Here is a 25,309-nt window from a genome sequence, read left to right on the forward strand (position 1 = left end):
CCTGCAATATTGCCATGTTAAAACTTTCTATAATAGTTGCATCCTAAATTCAAGCCTCTTTTAAATCATTGTCACCTAAAAAATATGAAATATTAAAAAATGTATACAATCTCACTGGTCGACCTCACTAGAAGCAGACTAACTGACCATGCTGACCCAACTTTCAAGAAACAAATGGCATTATATTTTAGCTGAGAGCTATACTGTCAGATTTTTGATTGCAATGCTAACAGAAGATGTGTTATGGTTTTCCCGGCATCCCTGTTAATGGCGAGGGCCATCAATAAACTCTTATCTGAGATGCTTTGTAAACACTGCTGGTGTTTTTGAATTGCCAGGTTGCCGGATATCAAAGCTGAACCCTGTTGATGTGAAAACACTTGAGCATTAGAAGAAAATGTCGGAAGTCTCTGAATGTTCTTGCCTTGCTGCCTGTAATCACGAATCAGACGTGCAGCTGATTTCATGTGCTCGGCACATGCTTGTCTTTGCACTTTTGAGGGAATTAGCATTTGCAACTAGCATTTGGGGAAATGGGTACATTTTATCCAGGGATGGGGAGGATTTTGCTCAGTAAAGATTTCGATCTTGCATTTCTGAAGTGCACAATCCAAATCCATGTCAGAGATGGTCACTGAGTCTTCCTTTTCTGAACACACACACACACATGGCAGGTTATTAGAAGTATCAAAGGTATCAGATGACATGGGCCTGAGGAAGATGACATCACCAGATCTGCAGGAATTCACTGTATGTGTGTGTCCTGTGAGGCTGGGAGGTTCAGCACAGTTCAGTATTCACTCGGTTCAATGAAATACAAGATATTAGATAAAACTATATGTAACCTGTCAGATATTTTTCTTCAGTGTTCTTCTATGACGGAAAAATCATTTAGCATGAAGGAAAATACTAATTTGACAGTGTACGCTTAGACCCAAGTTGTTGCTTTTATAAAATGCTTAGAATAGCAGAAATCAATTGTAATAAAGTAATTTTTTTATATTAAGTCCCTTTTTATACCAAACATTTATACCAAAACAGTCTACATTGTATAGTATAGTGCTATAAATAAATGTGACTGACAACAATACAAAAATGAGCGTAAACATCGGTATGGCATATGCAAGTGGCGAGATTACATTTTATTTTCCCATTCCACCACCATTCCCGAACTTGGGTTGCCCAAAATGTCAGAGCACTACCCATGAGGCATTGGCTCCAACATGTCTTATGTTTTTTAAATGGAAAAAAAAATTAGATGTTAAAAAAAATAGATTTTTTAACTCTAGTGCGCATCATGTGCAAGATGTGAGATGCATGGAAAAGCAGAGTGGTGGAATGCAAAAAAATGCTTTTTGTGTGACTGTCAACATAGCAGCTTGGCACATTTGATATGTATTATGTAGTGTACAACTTCAAATGTGGCTCATCCAATCAGAAATTAAGACCCATTTACACCGAGCATTAACTATATTAAAACGATATGGTGTGGACGCTGTTTATTCTAAGCGTGTGCTGGTCTGTCTGTTACAGTAGGATGGATTCTGATTGGCTGTCAAATTTTTTTTATTATTCATCAGCTGGATAAAATCATTCTGAAAGTGATTCCAACGATATTGTTTCTCTGTGCCGCTATTGTTATAGCTGTGGTGTGAACTCTGCTGTTCTTTAATATAGAGAATGATTTTTAGAACTATATATTTATCGTTATCTTTATAGTTATTGTCCTTGGTGTGAACGGGCCTTTAGGGTTGGAATTATTTGTTTTGTATTACATATCAAATGTGTTCTGGCTGTGGATTCAGAATGGTTTTGCTATTTAAAGGTGCATTCAGTAGTTCTTTAGCCTGTGGTAGCATCGTTGTTCTTTGTGTACTTTAAATACAGATACCACAATGCTGTTAGTTGCTGCACTGACATCAATTGACATGGTTCAGCATGATTGTCTCTGAGTTTTATTTATATTACTCTGATACTTACACTGAGTTTCGTAGTGCGGTCTACACAATAATTAATTCCCTTACCGTCCAACAAAAATAGAAGAAACTTAGGCATCGCTACTCAGGATTTTCTTCGCCATCAAATCTTTCCACCTTAACTCTTTCCCTGCCATTGATGAGTTATCTCGTCTTTTATGAGAACACGCTTCCCCGCCAAAGAGTTTTTACAGCTTTCCGTGTTTTCACTGTTAAAAGGTAGGGGGCGCTATTACGCATATTCTGAAAGAGTACTGAATCTCCTGATTAAAACACAGGCGAAGAAGATGCTGAAACAAGCAATAGCATGTGTAATCATAACACAATCATATACATTAAACAGCATATAAATAAAAGCTGCCTAATGTTACTGAATGAAATGTCGACCCAGGACGAGCTATAGGTCTTTGCGATATTTAGGGGTGTCGATGGACTCAATCTACTCCATCAATGTTTTGATCATTGTTCTGAATCGGATTCAGATGTAGTCTTTGACCAAAACTAGATTTTTCTCAGCTTTTTGCTCAAAATGTTGCTTTTTTATGAAACTTACCCGCATTCAAGTGGTGATTTAAAAAAAATGCATGAAGCTAGAATAAAACTTTTTTTAAAAAATAGTTTTTTCTTTGCTTAAAAGCAGAGAGTCTGCTCCTTATTGCATGTTCAGATATTCTTTCAACAAAAATATTCTGGGGGCCATTAATTTTTTTGGGAAAATGATCAAAAACACTGGCGGGGAACAGCCAACTTTTAAAAAAAATAACTCTGGCGGGGAAAGAGTACCGATGTTCGTTTATGCTCGTTTTTTTTCTTTGTTGGTCAAGTCAAAACTCCATGTTGATCTTTCTATCTTCAGACCTTTTCTGCTTCTTTAGTTGTACAGGCACTGATTCAAATTTTGGGTCTTTGCATCGCCAAACTTCACTATGCTAAAAGCGTATCTACAGAGGCAGCCGATGAGCATGAAGATTCTCTTCGACATATACATTTACAAAAAACTGCGGGTCACATCATTTCAACATGGCAAAACGCAATACTTTTTATAGAAAACTATTATGAATATAATATTTTCTCATGTGATGAGTGTATACCATTCAAATGACTTCACAAAAACACAATACTTTTTAAATGGGCACCAAACTACTCAATGCACCTTTAATATAAAGCGGATAGGTGAATTTTTTTTCTGGCACAACTGTGGTGATTGTGTGGCATCGCATTGCATTTTGTCCTCAATGTGGGGAGACTGATTTGCTGGTGGATTAGGCTAGACTTTTACTTTAAACGTTAGTTCTCCTGTTAGTCTTGGTGCACGGTTTTAGCGAGCCTGTCTCTCGTCTTGCAGGAGGAGGATTATTGTCGGAGCACAACCCTTTCACCTCTCTTCCCTCTCATACTTCCCCTCCCACCCTCATGTCGCAGGGCCCCCTTGCTTTCCATAACAAAAGCCTGTCTAACTTGAGCGTGTGTGAGACGTTTGCGTGGCAAAGGGAAGCTGCTTGTGTGTGTGTGTGTGTGTGTGTAAGCCACCACAATTACCCCATCTCTGTGTCCCTCTGAGCATTTTGACGTGTCAGGTGTCACTGACATCTGTGCAAATGAGCCAGGTTTTTTTTGTGTGTGTGTGTGTGTGTGTGTGTGTGTGTGTGTGTACGTGAGTGTGTTTTAACCAACACTTATGGTCTGTTACGACCTGTTCTTCCTGCAGAATATTTCTGCTTGGGATTCTGTTCAAAGCACGTATGTTATAAAAGTAACAACCTTGAAGTAATGTTTTTTTAATGTTTCCTTGAAGTGCATTACACTTGCAGAGTGTCCGCATTTAGCGAGCTAATTTAAGTTTGCACATGCTGGGATGTTTTTCGTTAGTTAACTGAGGTAATTGTGAACACTGACACGGAATCGGAATTCTTCGATAATGAGCTAAGAGGTTTTGTGCCGTTTGACTTGTACACACACACATTGTTGTCCTTTTGCCCTTTTTCTTACCCCCCTCTTCCCCTTCTTTTTATTTTAAAGACCCCCAGCTGGAAAGCTGAGGTTTTTGGCCACAGTGTTTGTATGCTTTCTGCAAGCAACACATAGTTGCACTCACCAGAGAATTGGCTAATCAAACTCGGGCCTGTGTTTCTAGTCAAGCTCTGGAGATTTGGGTTTTGAAGCACACACAGGCCTTCAGAATGCTTTCTCTTTAAAGAAACACACACACATGCTTTCACCAGAACCATCTACAATAGCTATTCTAAAGCAGATTTACAGGACTGTAACACAAGGAGATGTTTTAAAAACTGTTAAATGTGGCATTGGACTTAAAGCAGACAAGTGAAAAGTTGCAGTTTTTATGAAAATACTTAACAAAAATGTAATCTTGCCTGTTTCAGTAATGGATTTTTGTTTTATCTATGATAAGGTTATATCAAAGTCCCTTTAAGCCAAGTCAGGTTACTTGGCAGCCATAATCGGGCAGCTTGTCATGCAAGTACATTGAATGGGGAAAGACCAAAGGCTGTTTGTCGAAATAACATTTCAATAACGATTAAAATCTGACATCAATGGTATGATATACTTTGTTGATTAAACTCAAATCGCGCTAAAACTTTTGTGCTATCCCAGCTAATGTGCAGGTGCGTACATGGCACAATATGTAAGATTTTTTTTATTAAAATATCCAAAATATATATTTTGTTGACCTGTATTGTATTATCCCAAACGTTTCCAACAATGGCTGACTGTAGCATAAGCATAATAAAAGCTCCGATACCTGTGTTTCGCGTAGGCCTCTCTCATTTGCATTCGCTCCCAAGGGCTCTCGGCACGTCCTGCTTCATACCACCATAACGTTAATAAAAAGTTAATACATTCGCTCATTCATGAACATGATTTCTGCCCGAGTCCGTCGGATTCCTTTCCATTGGCTGTGGAGGTGAAGAGTCAAGACTACAACTCCCATGATTCCACGCTCATTCACGGCGACCTCTGGCAGCGAAACTTACATATTGTGCCTTTAATTGTAAGGCAGGACTTTCATTCCTACAGCCGCTGTATTGAGGGTTACGATTCCTCCAGTCATATATTTATGTGTGGACTGTATCTGGTTATACCACTTTAGTTAGAGGTGGAAGTCTGTTGGTGAAATGGATATGCATGAGAAATCAATTTAAGTACTCCACCAACTAGTTGACTATTACAACTATTCAAACCCTGCAAATTGATTTTCAAAGTTGTGACATTTGTGGAGAATATGAAAATGCAATATTTTGTGTGCGTTATTAAATTTGAAAGCACATTTTAAGTTTACCTTTAATCAATTGCATTGTTCTTTTGCGTTCTTTTGCGTGTAGCATGGCTACACAATTACTCAAAATTCCCAATACTCACAAATATTTTCTGTCTTATGTGTGATTTCAGAGAAGCCATGCGGAATTACCTGAAGGAACGAGGAGACCAAACTGTGCTCATCCTACACGCTAAAGTTGCACAGAAATCATACGGCAATGAAAAAAGGTAAATGACCGCTGCGATTCTTGATGAATTCATTCAATTAAATTTGAAACGCCTTTTGACCATTTTTGCAAGCGTAAATAACATTTGCAACATTTTTTAATTATTTAATCTTTGGTAGTTGCAATGTGTCTCACTTTATTTTCAGCCATGAGCTTTGCAACTAAGACACATTAAAAATAGTTCCACTTTTAACCCCCGTTCCATTCCTACGCCCTCCATCTGTGTTTTTGAGCACAAAATGTGTCCCATGTGAAACCCCTTATGCTGTCCATCTCTTCCCTAAGGTAGGAAAATTAGGTTTTTAGGGAAGAATGGAGTAAGATGAAGAGGTGAAAGGACAAGAGAAGGAAAGAACATTTAAGAAGAAAAAAAGGAGCGAGAGAAGCTGATAAGAAAAGAAACCAAATAACGACAGGAAAGAGAAAAGAAATGATTTAGGAGGTGAGGTGATATGAGACAGGGAAGTGAAGGAGAGAAGGTCAGCGGAAAGAGAGACAAGATGATAACTGTAGAGAAACACAGTGTCTGGGGAACTGATGTCGCGGTTACAGCTCGCTCGGCCTCATTTGGCAGAGAGACAGCACTGTTATTCGTGAACAGCACAGCCAAAACCTGGACACTTGTCAAGAGCGACAGAATGCCAGATGAGAACAAAAGTATGCGCTTCATGAAATCATATACATGTGTTCTGTAATCAGAGATGGTTTATGACTAGGAAATGTATCATTTAGCTTCAATTGAAAATGAATGTAAAGCACTTGACTTGTTGCGCCAGTTCTGCTTCTTTGCGTGTCCTTCTGACCACGTTGACTTTTAAAACAGCTAATGGTTACTATTACTGTTGGTCATATTTTAACCCCACCCCCTTACGATTTTTTACAAATGTTCCATCAACCACCGATAACACTGTATAGCAATGTTCTAACAATCACCCATGACCCTAGCAACTGCATAGCAATGCCCTTGCAACCACCTAGATAAGACACCCTAGCAACTGCATAGTAACACTTTAACAACCACTTAGGGCAACACCCTGACAACTGCAAACCAATGCCCTAACATCCACCCATAACACCCTAGGATCACCGTGATTTTGCCAAGCAAGACATGTTCCTGGGTCAACATATTTTGAAGGCAGCTCAAACAAACCTTTCAACTCTACTGCTGAAGAAAGTGCGACATTTCAGCAATCATTTTTTTTTTTTTAACTCAAATGTGGTTAACCCTTAAACGCATACCTCGGGTCTTTAGCGACCCGGGACGTCATTCGCTACCCTCCTCCTCATTAATTATTTTTTTAAGTTAACATAAACCTTCTTAAGCCCCGGGTATACTTCAGTTTACACATCCGGACGTGTCTCGCGCGCAGTTGTGTCCAAACAGCTTTCAAACAAGCGGCAACCTCCCCCAGTTTCTCTTGAAGCCAATACGGAAGTGACTTAAACTGCAATTCATCGACTGGCCGCTAGAGACAGGCTCCAAAAGGGAGCAGAATCTCATTGAGCCCCATGTTAAAATGCCCAACTTTACAGCAGAAAAAAAAACATGTTTACAGCCTGGTACAAATTGTGGTTTTGGTCTATACGGCTAATTTTGCCCTTCAACTACAACTATGAGGGTGGTTATTTTTTTTATAACTCATTTGTTTACATTATATAAAGTTAATATACAATGCACAATTAAGGGCGTGGCCACTTTGAGTGACAGGTGGATTGGCGTTTGTCTGCTAGTCATCACGTCACCTCAGCTCCACCCACGTCCCGCCTCTTTGCCCATTTTCAGTTATCCGGGAGTGACGCGCTGCCAAGATGGCAACAGCCGACTTTGAGGCTTCAGAACTACTCTTCAGAAACCTATCGTCACGGACACGTCCATATTTTTTTACAGTCTATGCTTTCAAAGATGGCCGAGTTCGACACATGCACAGTACAATTGTTGTGACTCTTCTGACTTTCTGGCGCATACGTACACCGGCCGCCGGTCCAAAAAAATTGGGCTGCCTTTCTTGCACATGCGCTGTTGTATGCGGACAGTCCGCACGGTCTCAAATTGGGCTGCCCGTGGATGGGGTGTGCAGACGCCCGCGAACCCGATGCGTGAACGCTGACAATTCATTATAAACAATATAACAAGAAAAAAATTAAATTATAAAAGAATGCCTGTTTTTCCAATTAATTTTTTGTAAGAATTTTATAGGGTCGCTAACGACCCATGGTGTGTAAGAGTGTACGTATATTTTTTTCTGCACAACAATAATTTAATCTTTAATGACAAAATAAGTGCAATTCACATTTATGTCTGATACACAATGATGAAGTCACGTTTCACTATAATCTGCAAAACTTGAAATGGCTCAGCAATTTACTGCAGAGCAAGTACTGGATGCAATCAGATAGGCTATTAGTGTTACTGTCGATGATGGTGGATCTGGTGAAGAAGCTGTCAGCAATCAAAATATTGATTTTGAAGATGTTGAAAATGATAGTTTTGTGAATCTGAGCAAGATGGTGAATGTACTTTGTGTGAAGTGAGCTCTGATGAGAACAGTGATGATGGTATAAAACATCTGCTCAAACTGAACCCTTCCAAGCTCCAAAAGGTAACGAAATTTGTTTTATTTTATTCTTCTGTAATTGTTACTCTAATATCAGGAGTTTTATATTATCGCGGCAGATAGATAGATCAGGGTCGCTAAATACCCGAATATGTAAGAATGATTGGCGAAACAGTCATGCATTTAAGGGTTAATCTAATCAAATTTTTTCCTATTTGTATACTTGAATCCAATCATCAAAGGTCAGCATCGAAGGCATCGGTTATAAAAAACATCAAGTATATTTGTGTTATTTAACATATATTTAATTATTGCAGGTTTGTGTAATATTCTGAGTTTTGCATTTCTCTGCTTTTATTAATTTTGAGTAATACTGAATCCTGTGCAAGTGAGATGAGTAAATGCATGCTCACATTCAGTCTAGAACTACAATAACCATCATGTTCACACACAGCGCACACAACGTCTCTGCACCTCACTCACGATTTCTCTCAACATGAGGACAGAAGAGCTGTCGGTCAATACATGGGAAAACAAAGTCACTTTTTTGTATATGAAAGGTAACTTTTTGCTGTTAAGTTAATGTTAAAGTAATGTTACTTTACTAGTTACTTGAAAAAAGTAATCTGATTACGTAACTCACTTTACTTGTAATGCATTACCCCCAACACTGGTCCTAACCCCTATCCCTACTCATAACGTATCTCTAAAATCTAAGGGAAATGAGAGCAATAACACTGATGAATAACACTGATGTAGAAGCACCTAACTCTGGTTGTAAGCCTTGACTTGACATAGACAGTAACTTGTCCCTCAAATCTGATTGATTGGGATTTTGTTTGTAGCCTAGCATTTTGTTGTCCTTCAGAAAATGTCAAACTTTAGTTGTCTTTATAGCTGTATGTAGTAAAGTCATAGTTTTACATGGTGGTAATCATTAAAATGACATCATAAATGTTATGTAGATTAAACTAACACATCGTTTTTGCTGCCTTGTCATTGACAAATTGATACAGATCAAGCTCACAAGTCTAGAGGTCCTGACTACGACATGAGACTTTCACTATTATGATGTGAAAGTAGACTTCAGACGTCTTTCAGATGTCTTTTCCTTTGTCATTTCAAAGATACCAATACAGAAAATGCTAAACAGTACCAAAAATCGAGGCTGTCATGTATGAGTGAAACATGATTGGGGTTGGGTCTGTCCCCTAACTCATATCTATAGCATCTTTCAGTCTGACTGGATGTGGAACCTCTGTTATTCCCCTTTTATTGCACCAGTTTTCAGATATTAGCTGCAGTTCTGTGTCATGAGCATTCCCCCGCCTCACGTCTAGACAAGCATCTCTCCGAGATGCACGATGAGCTGATAATGTCACTCACAGAGATCACGCCTTTAATGTCATTTACGGATTTGGTATTCAAGGTCATGCTGATTGATATCTGTTTGCTCTAACATCCCTTGGATGATCTAGGCCACAATATACACACAATGAGTAAAGATGACATAAACCCCAAACTCTGGTCAGACTCGGGATGTGGTGTAGTGCAGTGTTCTGAAATGTACCTTCTGTGCAGCTTTGCTATGGTTTAGGTTTTCAGTGTTTTTGATTGACCATCTGATGGTGGTTTCTTGAGTTTGTCCTGCAAGTGAAAGCTGTACCAGCACTACACATGTTGTACTGCCACCTAGTGCTGATCTAAAATAATTCTGATAGGTCATGTACATTTGATGTGTAATCATTCATTCATTCATTTCATATACAATAATAAATATATAAAGTAATAAATATTAATACTTATTTGTATTTTTTATATTTATTTATTGCACATTCATTCATTCATTCATTTGAAGCAGCTTTAAGTTTAGTTTAGTTTAGTTTAGTTTAGTAACATTTTATTGTCCCCCTTTGGGGCAATTTGTTCTGCAGCTTGGAAGTTTACCACCATATACAGACAAAGGCAGACAAATACACAACATAAATAATACATTAAAATTCAAACTTTAAAAAGAAAACTTCCTATTGAGCAAATTTATAGCCCATGGAACAAACACACATTTGAATCTATTTGAATTAGCTAAGGTGACCCTATACAAAGATCCTGAAGGGAGGGTCTGAAATGAATCATGAAGGGGGTGAGATGTCAGATGGGGGTGAATGTGATTCGCTTTCTTAATCACTTGCATAATAAATTAATCTGACAATCCAGGCAATTTCACACCCAATTTGCTACAGTTATTTACAACTTTTGCCAGTGCCTTTTTTGTTTGACTTTCAAAGAGGCAAACCAACAAATCAACCAAAACGCTAAAATCGATTCAATATATGGCTTGTAAAACACAGTCATCAATGTCCTGTCAACATTAAATTTGGCTAACTTCCTGAGACAAAAGAGTCTTTGCTGACTCCACTTACTTAGTCTATCAGTATTCTCCGCAAATGCTAGCACAAAGACTGGAAGTAAATGGCTCCATCTAGCCTACCGCTCAATAAGTGACAAAATAACGGCAACATTTTCCTATTTACATGTTGTGATGTGTATAGTTACATCGTGTGCTTAGACTGGCGGAAAATGAAAAGTTCCTTCGTAATGATCAAAGAACTTTGCTGCCGTACCATGGGTGCAGCGGCGCAATTATATTACGCAGCGCCTGAAAATAGGATAACTTCTGTCAACATAACCAACGTGACAACCTGCTTGCACAGAGAGCGTGCTGGGGACTATTTTCAGGCGCTGCGTAATATCATTGCGCCTGCTGCACCCATAGTGCAGCAGCAAAGTTCCTCGATTATTCCGCAGGAATGAGAGAATAGTTCCTAGCTATATCGGTCTAGAAAATCGCAACTTTTCATTTTCCGTCTGTCTTAGTACACGATGTAACTATACACATCACAACATGTAAATAGGAAAATGTTGCCGTTATTTTGTCACTTATTGAGCGGTAGGCTAACTGGAGCCGTTTACCTCCAGTCTTTGTGCTAAGCTAGGCTAGCGGTGGGTGCGTCAGACAGAGTTATGGTATGCACATAACATGAGAATGGTATGTTATGGACTAACATATGAACATATGGATCTAACTCTGATACGGTGAATAAGCTAAAGTCCCAAAAAGTTGCCGTGTTCCTTTAAGCCTAAAATCAATACTCAGATCCTTGGTTTTATCAGCATTCAGAAATAGACCAGCCTCCCGATACCAATTTTTAAAGTAATCAACAATGGGCCTGTGATCCCTCTCTTCTCCTCACCAACCAACAAACGTACCACCACCGTGTTGTCAGCAAACTTTAAATTGACTACAACACTCATCAGTGTAAAGGATGTAGAGGAGAGAAGAAAGTACACATCTCTGAGGGGAGCCAATAGATGTAAGTTATTGGACATGACTGGCTACTATTTACCCTCACTCTCTTTGACCTGTTAGTGAGAAAATCTAAACCAAGCGGGCCATATTTGCATTTACACCAAAACCCAATCTGAGCTTGTGGACCAGCAAAATCGGTTGAACCGTATTAAATGCAGAAGAAAATTCTACAAATAAAAGCCTTGCATGATTGCTACTTCCCTCCAGATGTTTATACAACAGGTCTTTTAAGGTCAATATAGCATCCTGCATGCCTCTCCCTGTCCTGTAGGCAAATTGCATCAGGTCAATAAATTTTGTTTTTTTCCATTAATATCTCTTTTACTAGTTTACCTTCATTACAAGTGAAGTCAAGCCAAGGTGACTGGTCTATAACCTCTCAAGCCTTTAGGACAATTGTTTTTTGTTACTGGGATAATAATAGGCTGTTTCCAAAGTTTTGGGACATACCGTACATCAAGTCACCAATTGCTCTACACACTGTTTCAACACTCTACCACTTATTCCATCAGGGCCAGAACGCGCTTTAGTTTTACACTGTTTAAAAAGTTTAACTACACATTCCTCATTAAAGGAAGACTGTATCCATCCATCCATCCTTCCATCCACCCACCCACCCCCAGATTTTGTGGACAGGTATCTTTTATACACACATTGAGCTGATATTAGGAGTACTTTCTTAAAGTGACAGGACTAATCTTTGTTCCACATGGGCACATAATCAATCTGTGGGAGGCAGAATTCTCGCTGGTTGGTAGGGGATCAAATAAGTATTTCACTCGATCAAATGCTAATCAATTTATAACCTTTTATATAGTGTTTTTTCAGGATGTTTTGGTTGATATTCTGTCTCGATCTGTTGGAAAAAAATCATATTATAAAAGTTATAGACCCTTCAATTCTTTGTAAGTGGGCAAACTTACAAAATCAGCAGGGGATCAAATCATTATTTTCCCCACTGTACATACATGCATGCAGTGTTGCTCATCTATCTCATGCTCATCCATCCACACACACACACACATACGTACACACATACACACCTGTACAAACCTACATGCATACATAACTGGGTTCTCTAAATTTGAGCCAGCAATGAATGTCAACACTTTAGCAACACTGTAGAAATTCACTGGCAACCACCACCTTAACATTATGCCAGCATTTTTCATTGTCAAGCACCACAATGCAGAAATAAAATTTTTTTTTTTTTTAATTGCTTGGCCAATATGCCACATTTGTAATGAACAGTGTATGTTCTCCACAAACTCTTCTCTATCTTACAGTAGCGTTCTTCATTTCTGTGTTTGCTTAGGTTTTTCTGTCCTCCCCCATGCGTGTATCTGATGGGCTGTGGATGGAAGAAGAAGAGAGAGCAGATGGAGCGAGACGGCTGCTCGGAGCAGGAATCTCAGCCCTGCGCCTTCATCGGCATCGGCAACAGCGATCAGGAGATGCAGCAGCTAAACTTAGAGGGGAAGGTAAGGCACTCATGCACAGATGTGCTGCCAAAATCAAACGGCAAGAGCTACTCAGCAGAGCACACAGAGCCAAAACAACCTGATTAGCATACCATTATTTTTCTCATGAATACGCAAATCTCGCCTCTTCCCTGCAGAACTATTGCACAGCCAAAACATTATACATATCGGACTCCGACAAGCGCAAGCACTTCATGCTGTCGGTGAAGATGTTCTACGGCAACAGTGCAGACATCGGCGTCTTCCTAAGCAAGAGGATCAAAGTCATCTCTAAACCCTCCAAAAAAAAACAGTCCCTCAAAAATGCAGACCGTGAGTGTGTTCACCACCCATGTTATGCTCAAAGGAAACCCCTACAATGCTTTTGAGACCATTTAACAGTAAAGCATATCCGGAAGGAATAATACCATCCTGTTGCATAATAACTTTAAATGGAAATGAGATATTAGAGGGGGCTTTTGATTCAAACAGTATGTTCTGAAGTCTCTGTGGAGTGTTCTGACTGAGTTGTGTCTCTCTCCTGTGTGCAGTCTGTATAGCATCAGGAACGAAAGTGGCGTTATTTAACCGGCTTCGCTCTCAAACGGTCAGTACGCGTTACCTGCACGTAGAGGGAGGAAACTTTCACGCCAGCTCACAGCAGTGGGGAGCCTTCTTCATCCACCTCTGTAAGTCTAACAAGCATTCACACACATTTCTGTGGAGTAATGTTGATTGTTAAATCCTTAAAGGTCCCGTTTTTCGTGTTTTTTTGAAGCTTTGATTGTGTTTACAGTGTGCAATATAAAATGTGTTCATGTTTCATGTGTAAAAAAACAGTATTTTTCACACAATTTACTTATCTGTATACTGCTGTTTTCACTGTCCTCAAAACGGCCTGAGAATTTCCTCGTTCTATGAAGTCCCTCCTTCAGAAATACGTAACGAGTTCTGATTGTGCCAGCGGTTCCCGTGTTGTGATTCGACAGCTGCTTACTAGTGCAGGTTGCCCGGAAAGGTCACGCCTCTTACCATAACGGGGAGATGAACGCGCTCAAACTACAGCCCCTGAAGGCCAAACAAAGGTGATTTGACTCCGGGATGAAAATAACAGCATCTGAACGACATGGCGACAAACGCAACCGAACTGAACCGAACGCAACACTTCCTCTTCTCCACGAGGGAGCAACAAGACCACGCCCCCTTTTTTCGCGTATTCTTGTGGGCGGAGGTTAGTCGACAAACTGTTCTACTGATGTAATTAAAGCAGGATGTACATGGATGTAGTCCAAACCGGCCGTTCGAAAGGGAACTTCTGTCAAATAAAATATCTCGCTTGGCATTGAACTTTGAGCTTTATAATTTTACAGGTATTATTTATGCTCTAACAGCAACATTACACACTAACTAAAGTTTGAAAAATGGGATCACGAAGAACAGGACCTTTAAAGTCCCTGTAAAGGCAATTCTGAGATTTGTTTCTAAACACATTATAAATGTTAGAAATGTATTGCTGAAACACATTACAAAGACTGTGAACTATGTAGTACTGAATTCAGAAGTTAGACCGTTAAATATTTTTTCACCGTTGCTGTGTTCAGGATTTTCTGGGCAGGGCTAAAATGGTGGCTCGATGACGCACTGGAGCCACCGAGCCTGGCTCCTCCCCTAACACGATCATAACTAGAGCACATTCGCATCAGTTTGCCCGCTGTGTCAGTACTGTTAGTTATTACAGCCTACAACTTACAAAACAGCTTTCAAAACAAAAACGATGATCAAGAAGAGGTGGATTAATTTTGTGAACAGCTGCCTTGAAGGAGAGCTGAGGATCACCACCGACAACTGCCTCTGCAGTGACTTTACACCGGATAGTTTTACAAACTTTCACCGGAGACAACTGGGATTCACTGATAATCTGCTGCAGAACCGACTATCCCCCGCCCAGGCCTTCATCCTCCCGTCCCGCCGACATCTGGTGCGTCGTGATCATAGACAGTCGTGATCAGTACGCGAGTGTTGTCTTGTGTGCTACCAGTGTTTCATGTCCGCGGGTTGAAGCGACCCTAATTATGTGATATTTAGCCCCGGGAATGCGAATTTTAGTAGGCAACCATGCCAAAAAAAACACTTATTTTACCCCCAAATGTGATTTTTACCAGGGAAGCCCCCCTGAAACGCGATTGGGCTTGTTTTGAGTAGCAATTGGGAGGGTTTTGTTGTGAAAACCCGGCAACCCTGTGTGCTACTGCAGCTGTCCCGCGAGTGGGCGTGGTTCCGGCGCCGACAGCGGACACACCCCCAGCGTTTGAGAGCAGAGAATGCTGCTCATTTTTTCAAGTTTTTGATAAGCTATTTTATGTACTTGCCGGAGTTTTTTATGATTCAAATTTGGCTGGGTGGTTAATAACACATTTATCTGTGGTGTGAGGAACTCAGAACACATGTTTAGTTTTGACTTTACAGGGACTATTCACCCAAAAATGAACATTTGCTGTAGGTGATTCTTTTTTTTAGTAGAACACTAAATATGATTTTTAGCTAAACCCATAGTCCTTTGTGATTTTCATTTTGAGTGTCAAAAAAGGCTCCTGATGAAATATTGAGGACTAATGAAGCAAAATGATCAGTCTCTGCAAGAACTGCTCAGGGGACACTATCCCTATCATAACGTGGATATAAATTGGATATTGTTAGGATTTTTATGTTTTTGAAAGTCTCTTATGCTCACCAAGGCTGCATTTATTTGATCAAAAAGACAGTAAAAACTGTAAAATTGTGAAATATGATTACCATTTAAAATGACCATTCAATGACCATTACCATTTAATCCTGTGATGGCAAAGCTGATTTTTCAGTATCATCAGTGTCACATGATCCTTCAGAAATAATTTTAATATGTTGATTTGTTACGGCCCGTTCTAGAGAGAAGGGCTTGATGTGAACATTTGAGATCTTAAACGGGAATCCAGCGACTAGTTCTTCCTCAGAGGCAGCAGCCATTGTAGCAATCTCTGAACAAGATTTTGTCTCCTGGCAGACTGATTAACTCCGTTCTTGAATTCCATAAACCCAGACAATCATATTGGAGCTTGTCATTTGGAGAAAACTATTGCCATTGTTGTGCATTAAGCCTTGCAGTGTAAATGCACCCGTTGCTGGCTATTGAGTCATTAATGTCAATCAAACAACAATATTGACAAGAATGAAAGATAAAACCACTCAATGTTCTTGATTAAATTATTTTATCTTTATTACTGACTGTAACTATTTGTGTGTAATGGGAAAACATACATGCCATTGACAGTGAAATGTCTGTTTTGACAACCATAATGGAAGGCCTGATCACACGATATGCTTAGTCTTTTTTAATTATATTTTAGTGGATGATGAAGAGTCGGAGGGAGAGGAGTTCACTGTGCGAGACGGCTACATTCACTACGGCCAAACTGTCAAACTCGTGTGCTCCGTGACTGGCATGGCTCTTCCTAGACTGGTAAGAATCCTTCTCTATTCATCTGCTTAGAAAAAAGCTCCTTGGCTACATGAAGGCAATACAATGTTGACATCCTAATGTTTATATGATACTTCTGCTGATACTCGTATCAACTTCACATCCTTTCCTTTTCCCTGCACACACAGATCATCCGCAAAGTGGACAAGCAGACCGCCTTGCTGGATGCAGATGACCCCGTCTCCCAGCTGCATAAGTGTGCCTTTTACCTGAAGGATACGGAGAGGATGTACCTGTGCCTTTCTCAAGAGAGGATCATCCAATTTCAAGTGAGTAGCTCACTGGAAACTTAGAGTAAATGCATTTATTACCGTTGGTTCACTATGATAATGATGTCTTCAGTAATGTTCATAAAGTGGATGTTGGATGCAATTTTGTTGGAAATATAAAATCACTTATGTACACGAGACCTGATGTTTTTCTTAAAGTAAAAGTGTATTGAAAGCTGTGAGCAGTCAAGTATTTTTATAAAGAACTATATATTTGTTTGTTGCAACACACCAGTGTCATTTTGTTTCTCTTCGGAGTCTCTCTTTTTTCATACCAGCACAAATGACACCTTGCAACTTTTTTTATGTACTCTACCATTCATAAGTTTGGAGTCTGTAAGATTTTTTGTGTGTGTGTTTTGAAAGAAGTCTCCTATGTACGGAGCCCCCAAAGGGACATGGTGATGGGAAAAAATATTATGATTTTCTCCCATCTCACATTTTTTCCATTACCATGTCCCTTGAGGGGCTCCGCACTTATGCTCACCAACTCTGCATTTATTTTATTCAAAAAACACAGTAAAAACAGTAATATTGTGAAATACTACTACAAGTTAAAATAACGGTTTTCTATTGTAATATATTTTAAAATGCAATTTGTTCCAGTGATGGCAAAGCTGAAATTGCAGCAGTCATTAGTCCAGTCTTCAGTTTCACATGATCCTTCAGAAATCATTCTAATACACTGATTTGGTGCTCAAGAAACATTTATTCTTATTATTATCAATGTTGAAAACAGTGTACTGCTTAATATTTTTGTGGAAACTACATTTTTCAGTATTCTTTCATGAAAAGAAAGTTCCAAAGAACAGCATTTATTTAAAATAGAAATAATTTATAAAGTTATAAATGTCTTTACTGTCACTTTTGATGAATTTAGAAGTATTAATTTGTTTCTTCTTCTTCTTCTTCAAAAAAAAAAAACTTACTGACCCCAAACTTCTGAGCAGTAGTTTATGGTAGACATTATTCCAAAATTGATTAAATTCATTATTTTCCTCAAAATTCTACAAACAATACCCCATAATGACAATGTGAAAGAAGTTTTTTTAAATCTTTGCAAATGTATTACAAATTTTAAAAAATGTACATAAGTATTCACAGCCTTTGCCACTCAAAATTGGGCTCGGGTGCATCCTGTTTCCACTGATCATCCTTGAGATGTGCTGCGTCCCAATTCACCTACTATAATCTAAAAGTATGTACTCTTTTTGTGAAGAAAAAGTACATACTTTTGAGTGTGTAGCAGAAGAGTATGCAAGCTTTTGGACATACTACTTCGTCATCTATAACGGACTCTGTTGCTTAGTTACGTGCATCCCGTCACTGTTTAAACTGCCCTGTCAATCATCGTCACAGTTAAAATCCTCCACATTCAGTTTCATTTCCTACCGTATCGGAGAGAAATGTAGTAGCACGTTGATCTGCCATTCGTAGGTCTTTAATGCAGAGACTCCTCTCATGTGTTTGCAAAGTTAATGGCCAAACGTATCATTACAAAAGTTGAATCATTATCAAAACAATGCTGCTGAAGGTGAAATATAATGTGGATAATATTGAATAAATATTTTTTGTAGTTTTAAAAAAAATGTATCCGCATTTGTAGTTCTAATCGAATCCTCGTCCATCTCACAAAGGGTTGCGGGCAATATCAGCCGTTAGAGTGCGCATCGATCTGCACTTCGAATTCTGACCGGAAATATTAGACCATCTAGGAATCTTTGGAATACTCTTTTCAACATACTACAATTTGGGACACACGCAAGGCACTGCAGCGGGTGGTGAAAACCGCCCAGCGCATCACAGGGACTCCACTACCTGTCATCGAGCACATCCAGAGGAAACACTGTCTGCATCGAGCTCACAGCATCCTTAAGGACTCCTCTCACCCAGCCCACAGACTGTTTTCTCTCCTGCCCTCCGGCAGGCGTTTCAGGTGCCTCCAGACCAGGACCAGTAGACTAAAGAACAGTTTTTTCCCCAGAGCTGTCTCTTTATTGAACTCGAACCCCCGTTGATCCACTTCCCTCATATACTGCTAACTCTCCTCTCCACCCTCACATCTACCTTCACTTTGTTATTTGCACTTGAAGGACTCTCAGACCATGAGAAACAAAATTCTCTGGTCTGATGAAACTAAGATTGAACTCTTTGGCTTGAATGGCAAGCGTCATGTCTGGAGTCACCGCTCATCACCTGGCCAATACCATCCCTACAGTGAAGCATGGTGGTGGCAGCATCATGCTGTGGGGATGTTTTTCAGTGGCAAGAACTGAGAGACTAGTTAGGATTGAGGGAAAGATTATTGCAGCAATGTACAGAGACATCCTTGATGAAAACCTGCTCCAGAGCGCTTTGGACCTCAGACTGGGGCGAAGGTTAATCTTCCAACAGAACAACGACCCTAAGCACACAGCCAAGATAACAAAGGAGTGACTACAGGACAACTCTGTGAATTGAGGGCAAATTTTTCTCCATTTTTTTTTTTTTATAAATCTGCAAAGATTTCGGACAAACTTCTTTCACTTGGTCATTATGGAGCCTGACAAGCCAGACCCTGACAAGCCAGACCCACATCAAGATGTTGGGTCTGGGAACACACCATTGGCAGGGCTCAATCCGAGGGGCGGGATAGACGTCGTCTTTCAAATTCCCTCTGCACGTAATAGGATAGTGCTACAACCAACCAGAGCAACGAAGAAGGTGAAGTGGAGCTAGTTGATAGATAAAACTTTCGCCAATTCGAAAGACCGCTGTTCGCCAGCTTCTTTGTTTACAAGTAGCATGCGGAACCGCCGCAACTCTGCCGTCATTATGTTAAGCCCGCCCACCGACTCTATACACGATGTGATTGGCCTGACCAGAGTTTGGATTTTCCAGCTCGCAAGCCAACAAAGAATTGCTAGACGCCCTGGCTGCAAATCACATTTGCTGCCGCTAGGGTGCGTCTGGATTTCTAGGCTATCATTATGGGGTATTGTTTGTAGAATTTTTGAGTTTACCGTATTTATGTGTGTTTTGTGCGTCTGTTTAGGCTACTCCATGCCCAAAGGAACCAAATAAAGAGATGATAAATGATGGTGCCTCCTGGACAATCATCAGCACTGATAAAGCAGAATACACGTTCTATGAGGGCATGGGCCCTGTACACACCCCTGTCACACCTGTGCCTGTGGTCGAGAGCTTACAGGTAACACATACACACAGAGAAGCTTGCATCTCTCACTGGTGTTGTACACCCACAGGTCTCTGCCTGCAGTTGATAATGTATGTGCACTGTGTATTGTGTGTTTTTGAGCAGTTAAATGGTGGGGGAGATGTAGCGATGCTGGAGCTGACTGGACAGAACTTCACTCCTAGTCTGCGGGTGTGGTTCGGTGATGTTGAGGCTGAAACCATGTACAGGTATGGGTATTATTTGTAAAGATAACCATTTAGGAAAAGGCAGTTTAAATCCAAGAGGATTTGAAATGTAATTTATGTATAATTTTACACATAATATTATAGTGGGATTTGCTGAATAGTTATAAACACGGAACAAAATGTCTTTACTATACATTTATATTGTTTGTAAGCACGATAGATCTTCACAGGGGTGTAAAATATTTCAATAGTTGTACTTCATTATTATATCTGAGAAATTTGTACTGTAGTACTTTTAAATCTGAATACTTGTACTCTAATGGAATAAAAAAAATTCTTTACAATTTCATGTAGACCTTTAAAGTATTAGGTGCTTATTTCACTGGTCATCATGACATCAAATTACACTCAAAATTTGACTTAACTTTCACAGCCAAATCAGTGTAACTATTAATTGCAATAATAAAATGTAAAACCAGCTGTGGATTAATTCAAAATTTCAGTTTAACAACCGGTGTGTTGCTTGTGAAAAATAAATACACTTTAGCATACTTTCAAAATAAGTACTTGTTACAGAAATAAATCACTTTAATAGTATACAGTTATAAGTGCAAACTAAATGTAATGTTTGGACACTTAATTGCATGTTAGTTGCCATTAAATGAAAATCTATTATAGATTAAAATGTATATTAAATGTAATTTGTTGAACTTTAAAGTGCTTTTTGAACCACTTAAACAGATAGTTCACCCAAAAATGACAATTATCCCATGATTTAATCACCCTCAAGCCACCCTAGATGTATATGACATTCTGCTTTCAGACGAATACAATCAGAGTTAAATTAAAATAAATCCAAGCATTATAATGGCAGTAAATGGCAGCCCAAAATTTGAAAGTATCCATTATAAAAGTAATCCACACGGCTCTGGGGGGGTTAATAAAGGCCTTGTGAAGTGAATCGATGGGTTTGTGTAAGAAAAATATAAATATTTAAAACTTTATAAAGTAAAATATCTATCTTCTGGTGGACCGCCTTCCGTATTCAATTTAAGAAGAAAGTGTAACGCCTCTTGTAATTCAAAACGCACCAGTTACGCTTTTTCGTAAGTTGAATATGGAAGGCAGTCCGCCAGAAGCTTGATATTTTACTTTATAACATGTTAAATATGGATGTTTTTCTTACAAAAACCCATCGATTCGCTTCAGAAGGCCTTTATTAACCCCCCGGAGCCGTATGGATTACTTTTATAATGGATGGATGCAGTTTTTGGGCTTCAAATTTTGGGCTGCCATTCGCTGCCTTTATAAAGCTTGGAAGAGCCAGGACATATTTTAATATATCTCTGTATTTGTCTGATAGAAGAATGTCATATACACCTATGACGGCTTAAGGGAGAGTAAATCATAGGGTAATTTTCATTTTTGGGTGAACTATCCCTTTTAATTACACCTTTAAATGCCATTTCATATGCCTGAAATATGGTCAAATTGCACTGGCGATACTCATAATCATTTATGATATACTAAAATATACTTCAATGTCATAAAAGACTTGTGTCTTGTATTTAAATATGTTATTAATTACACATTTGTAATGGTGAAGTTGAAATTTAGGAAAGTATAACCAATTACTTTAAATACTACGCAAACGTAAAACTTTGACATTATTACAAAGTGCACTTTTTAAAAGTGTACTTAAGTGTGTTAATAAACAGTTATGAACATTTTATTTTGTTAATAGATTATCTACAGGTACAGTTTTTATACAAATAAGTACTGAGTACTATTAATTAGTGACAAAACAAGTCAATTAATTAGGGTTTGGTTTAGGGTTAGCTGCTTGTAAAAATACAGAATTTACTGTTATTACTGTACATGTAAGATATGCAATAGGAACACTGTTAAATAAAGTGTTACCAAAAAAACTTTTAAGGTTTTAAGTGCACTACAAATGTACATTCAATACAAAAAAGTGCTCCTATTTTTTTTTTTTTTTTTTTTTTTAAAGGGAGTCATAAACCCTTACAAACCTGTTCCATGCAACAGTAAATGACGTTAAGATTTGACAGGTCGTAGGTTGAATTAAGTGCCTCTGCCTCCTCTGCCTCGTAAAATCTGAAGTGAGCAAGACCCCACATGTTTTGTTTAAACTGTATTAAATTCTTATGTAGTAGTTAAAATGTTTTACTTTTATTACCGCTGTCAGTTAAGCATATTGCAGACAGTGACAGACTGAATTATTAATAGACATTATATTTCCTCTGAAGGTGTGGGGAGAGCATGCTCTGCGTCGTCCCAGACATCTCTGCGTTCCGCGAGGGCTGGCGGTGGGTGCGGCAGCCGGTGCAGGTTCCCGTAACGCTGGTCCGAAACGACGGTATCATCTATTCCACGACGCTCACGTTCACATACACTCCCGAACCCGGTCCCCGTCCGCACTGCAGCGCGGCCGGCGCCATCCTACGAGCGGGCAACACCAGCTTGCTTTCCACGACCGGCAACAGCGTGGGGGGAACTGGAGAAACGACACCCTACGGCGCCAACAGCACGTCTAACGCCGTCACAGCGTCGTCCTCTAATGCAGCCGCGGCTGTGGTGTTATAACACACGCAGCACTGCTCACAAACTCACAACGTGCTATGCGTGAAACAGAAGACTACAAACTGTTTGTAAAAGTGCTGCATATTGAATTTCAAAATAAAATCCCTTAACAGCGGAGACGGAAATCAAGGGATAAATGGGCAAAGAAGGCAAAACCTGTTGTGGGGACAAAATATTTGAGAGATGGTTCTCCTGCGCCCTCTTGTGGGTTTCTCTAAGGATCCGGTCTGGTGCTAGCAATAGACAATGCCTGAGAGGAAACACCAGCACCTTTCAAGAGGTGTACAAGACATGGAGACAAGACCACAGCAATGATACATCAGCCGTCGACTGAAAATTATGTTTCTTCCTTCTGGTCTGTGTGTGTGCGATCGGTTGAGATGTAACTCTTAGGAAAAGGGTCACATTGAAATTGTAAGATGACAGTTTTTATGGACCAAGGATATTGTATAAGCTTTAGTAAAGGTACATTTTTTTTTCCTCCATACCTTTTTTATATCAAACATTATAGTACGCTTTTGTTACCAAATAGGTTCTATTCCTCCTCTGAGCTTCACCTTTTTTTCCCTCCTGTATATAGATACTTTCATATACATCTGTTCGCTTGGACTCCATCAGTTTTGATACTTTGTATTTTGTAATAACGTTTGTTTTTTTTCATACGGTTTTAGTTGTTTTCATTTTCCATTTGGGAGAAACTCAGAGGGCGTGTTTTTTTTATCATTCGTTTTTATGACGTCTTTAAAAAGAAAAGAGCTTTAAGCAATGCCTCTGCCTTGCCTGCATTACAATATGCGCTACGCTTCCTTTAAGCATTTCATCATCGATGTGTCTAGATCTCACAAAAGGAACAATGCCATCTTTCTATGTCTTATTTAGGAATATGAACCAGAAAACACAATATAGAGGCTCTTCGATACGGCAGCCATGGGGTAGTTCATTTGCTCTAGGGCGCACATAAGGTTCTCACATATCATTATCAGAAAGTTCACTGTAGTTGGATAGTTGAAACGGTCAAGTTCTGACACGAGTTTAGACTCCTACAGTTTTAGTGCCGTTTTTTTTAACGTTTCCTTTCTGTAAATCCAAGTTGTTTTGTCTTCCTGAACCTTCCATTAGCATTTTCTAAAATTTGAAATGCTCTCAAAAACAGATGATTTGGAGACGTGCTCTACCATTAGATGTGGCCTTACTGGAACAAAGGTTCCCGCTTTAGTTCACCCCTTCAAAAGGAGGTTTACAAACGCGACCTGAGGAACCCAGCCTTGCATTTTGAACATTTTACATGCAATTGTTTTGATATTTAAACTCCCTAAACTTTAATTTTTCGTTTGGATCTAAATGTGTAATGGATACGAACATACCCAAAGATATTATAGCCTATTGCATTGGTGTTTTTTGAATATTTGAAGAGTATGTTGAGATTTGTGGCCTCTCGCACACCAAAAGTAGGAAGCTTTACTCCGTTGGTCATTGATGTGTTTATCGTGGCCTTGGTGTCTCACCAACTAGTAGACTAGTATTAATGATTTAAAAAAAATTAAAAAAAAACTAGCTGTAATGAACCCATCAACCAGCACTAATAGTGTTTTGTGACTTTCTTTTTTATGTACAGTAATTTAACTTTTGAATTTTATGCATCCATTTGTAAAAAAAAAAAAAATAAGAAAAAGAAAAAAAAGAAAGAAAAAAACAACAAAAGACAGAAAAAGAGAAACCATTCAGCCATTTTGTTCGTGTGTCTGTGGCTCTTAACCCAGTTATGTCCGTGGTGTTTCCCGTCAAAACGGTTGGGTGTTTAGTGTCCGAGTTTGTCCTTACCTTGTATGCTAATGTCCGGATAGCAAATGGACATCATGGGACTAGAAACATGGAAGTTAATGGCCTTTAAAATGTGTGTGTGTGTGTGTCTCAAATATGTAAGCATACAGCAATACTGTATAGGTCACTTTGTGTGTCTTGGTCTGTGGAAATAGCCACTGATTTTTCACCAGCCTGATCCACAACGTACGTGGTCATGAAGAACAGCTGGCTCAACTAGAGTCATATTCACTTTCTTCTTTCTCCTCTGCTTCCTCTTCTTCTTCTTCTTCTTCATTCTAATTTAATCAGACACCTTTTCGGTAGGTTTGTAGATTCGCGTGGATCCTGCACTGTCTTCCTTACTTGGAAAATCTGTAGTGTAGTACAAGCAGGCGACTCGTCAAATAAGGCAATACTCCAGCTTTGTAGGCCTATAATGTAGTTTATTTCGGGGAAAACTGTAACTTGAATGTTTTTGCAAAAAAAGAAAGGAAAAGAATCACTTGTTGCCTCCACTAGACTTTTCTTTTCATCATTATCATCATCATCATCATCATCAATCTTTTTTTGTGTGCTAAACATGTCTTTTATGGCCTCTTCGCAAAAATCTTCCATGAGGTAGTTTAACCTGAAGCTCTTGCACTCGGTTTCCCAGAATTCTCTCATTTCTTCCATTTGGCGGAAGATGGCACTGGGCAAAAGCATGGATGCCTTTCATTTGTCATCTTGTTAAACTTTTAGCAGTCCATTTCATTTCTCATATTTGATGGTTTTTAATTTAAGTCACTGTGAGAGTAATCTGCAGTGGGATCAAGCAATGTGTTTGTTTTTTCATCATTATTATACAAATGCTTCCCTTGATTTATATGGGAGCACGACCCAAAAAGACAAAAAC

At 39.2% G+C, this 25,309-nt stretch overlaps 1 protein-coding gene across 3 annotated transcripts in view; it reads left to right on the forward strand.

The window, feature by feature from the left end:
- rbpjb (recombination signal binding protein for immunoglobulin kappa J region b) overlaps positions 1–24,260 on the forward strand; it is a 72,708-nt gene extending 48,448 nt beyond the window's left edge. For 2 of the 3 annotated variants that reach the window (XM_079811199.1, XM_079811198.1), the window contains exons 3-11: positions 5,385–5,480; positions 12,717–12,882; positions 13,020–13,194; positions 13,413–13,550; positions 16,245–16,357; positions 16,504–16,644; positions 19,679–19,834; positions 19,946–20,049; positions 22,278–24,260. In XM_079811199.1, coding sequence (XP_079667325.1) covers positions 5,385–5,480; positions 12,717–12,882; positions 13,020–13,194; positions 13,413–13,550; positions 16,245–16,357; positions 16,504–16,644; positions 19,679–19,834; positions 19,946–20,049; positions 22,278–22,614 — 1,426 coding nt within the window. In that variant the 3' untranslated portion in view covers positions 22,615–24,260. Of the gene's footprint in view, positions 1–5,384; positions 5,481–12,716; positions 12,883–13,019; positions 13,195–13,412; positions 13,551–16,244; positions 16,358–16,503; positions 16,645–19,678; positions 20,050–22,277 lie in introns of all 3 variants that reach the window. The other variant, XM_079811197.1, reaches the window with a different exon arrangement.
- The last annotated feature ends 1,049 nt before the right edge of the window (positions 24,261–25,309 follow it).

The sequence above is a fragment of the Gobio gobio genome, assembly GCF_949357685.1.
Source record: "Gobio gobio genome assembly, chromosome: 2".
Classification (NCBI taxonomy): Eukaryota; Metazoa; Chordata; class Actinopteri; order Cypriniformes; family Gobionidae; genus Gobio; species Gobio gobio.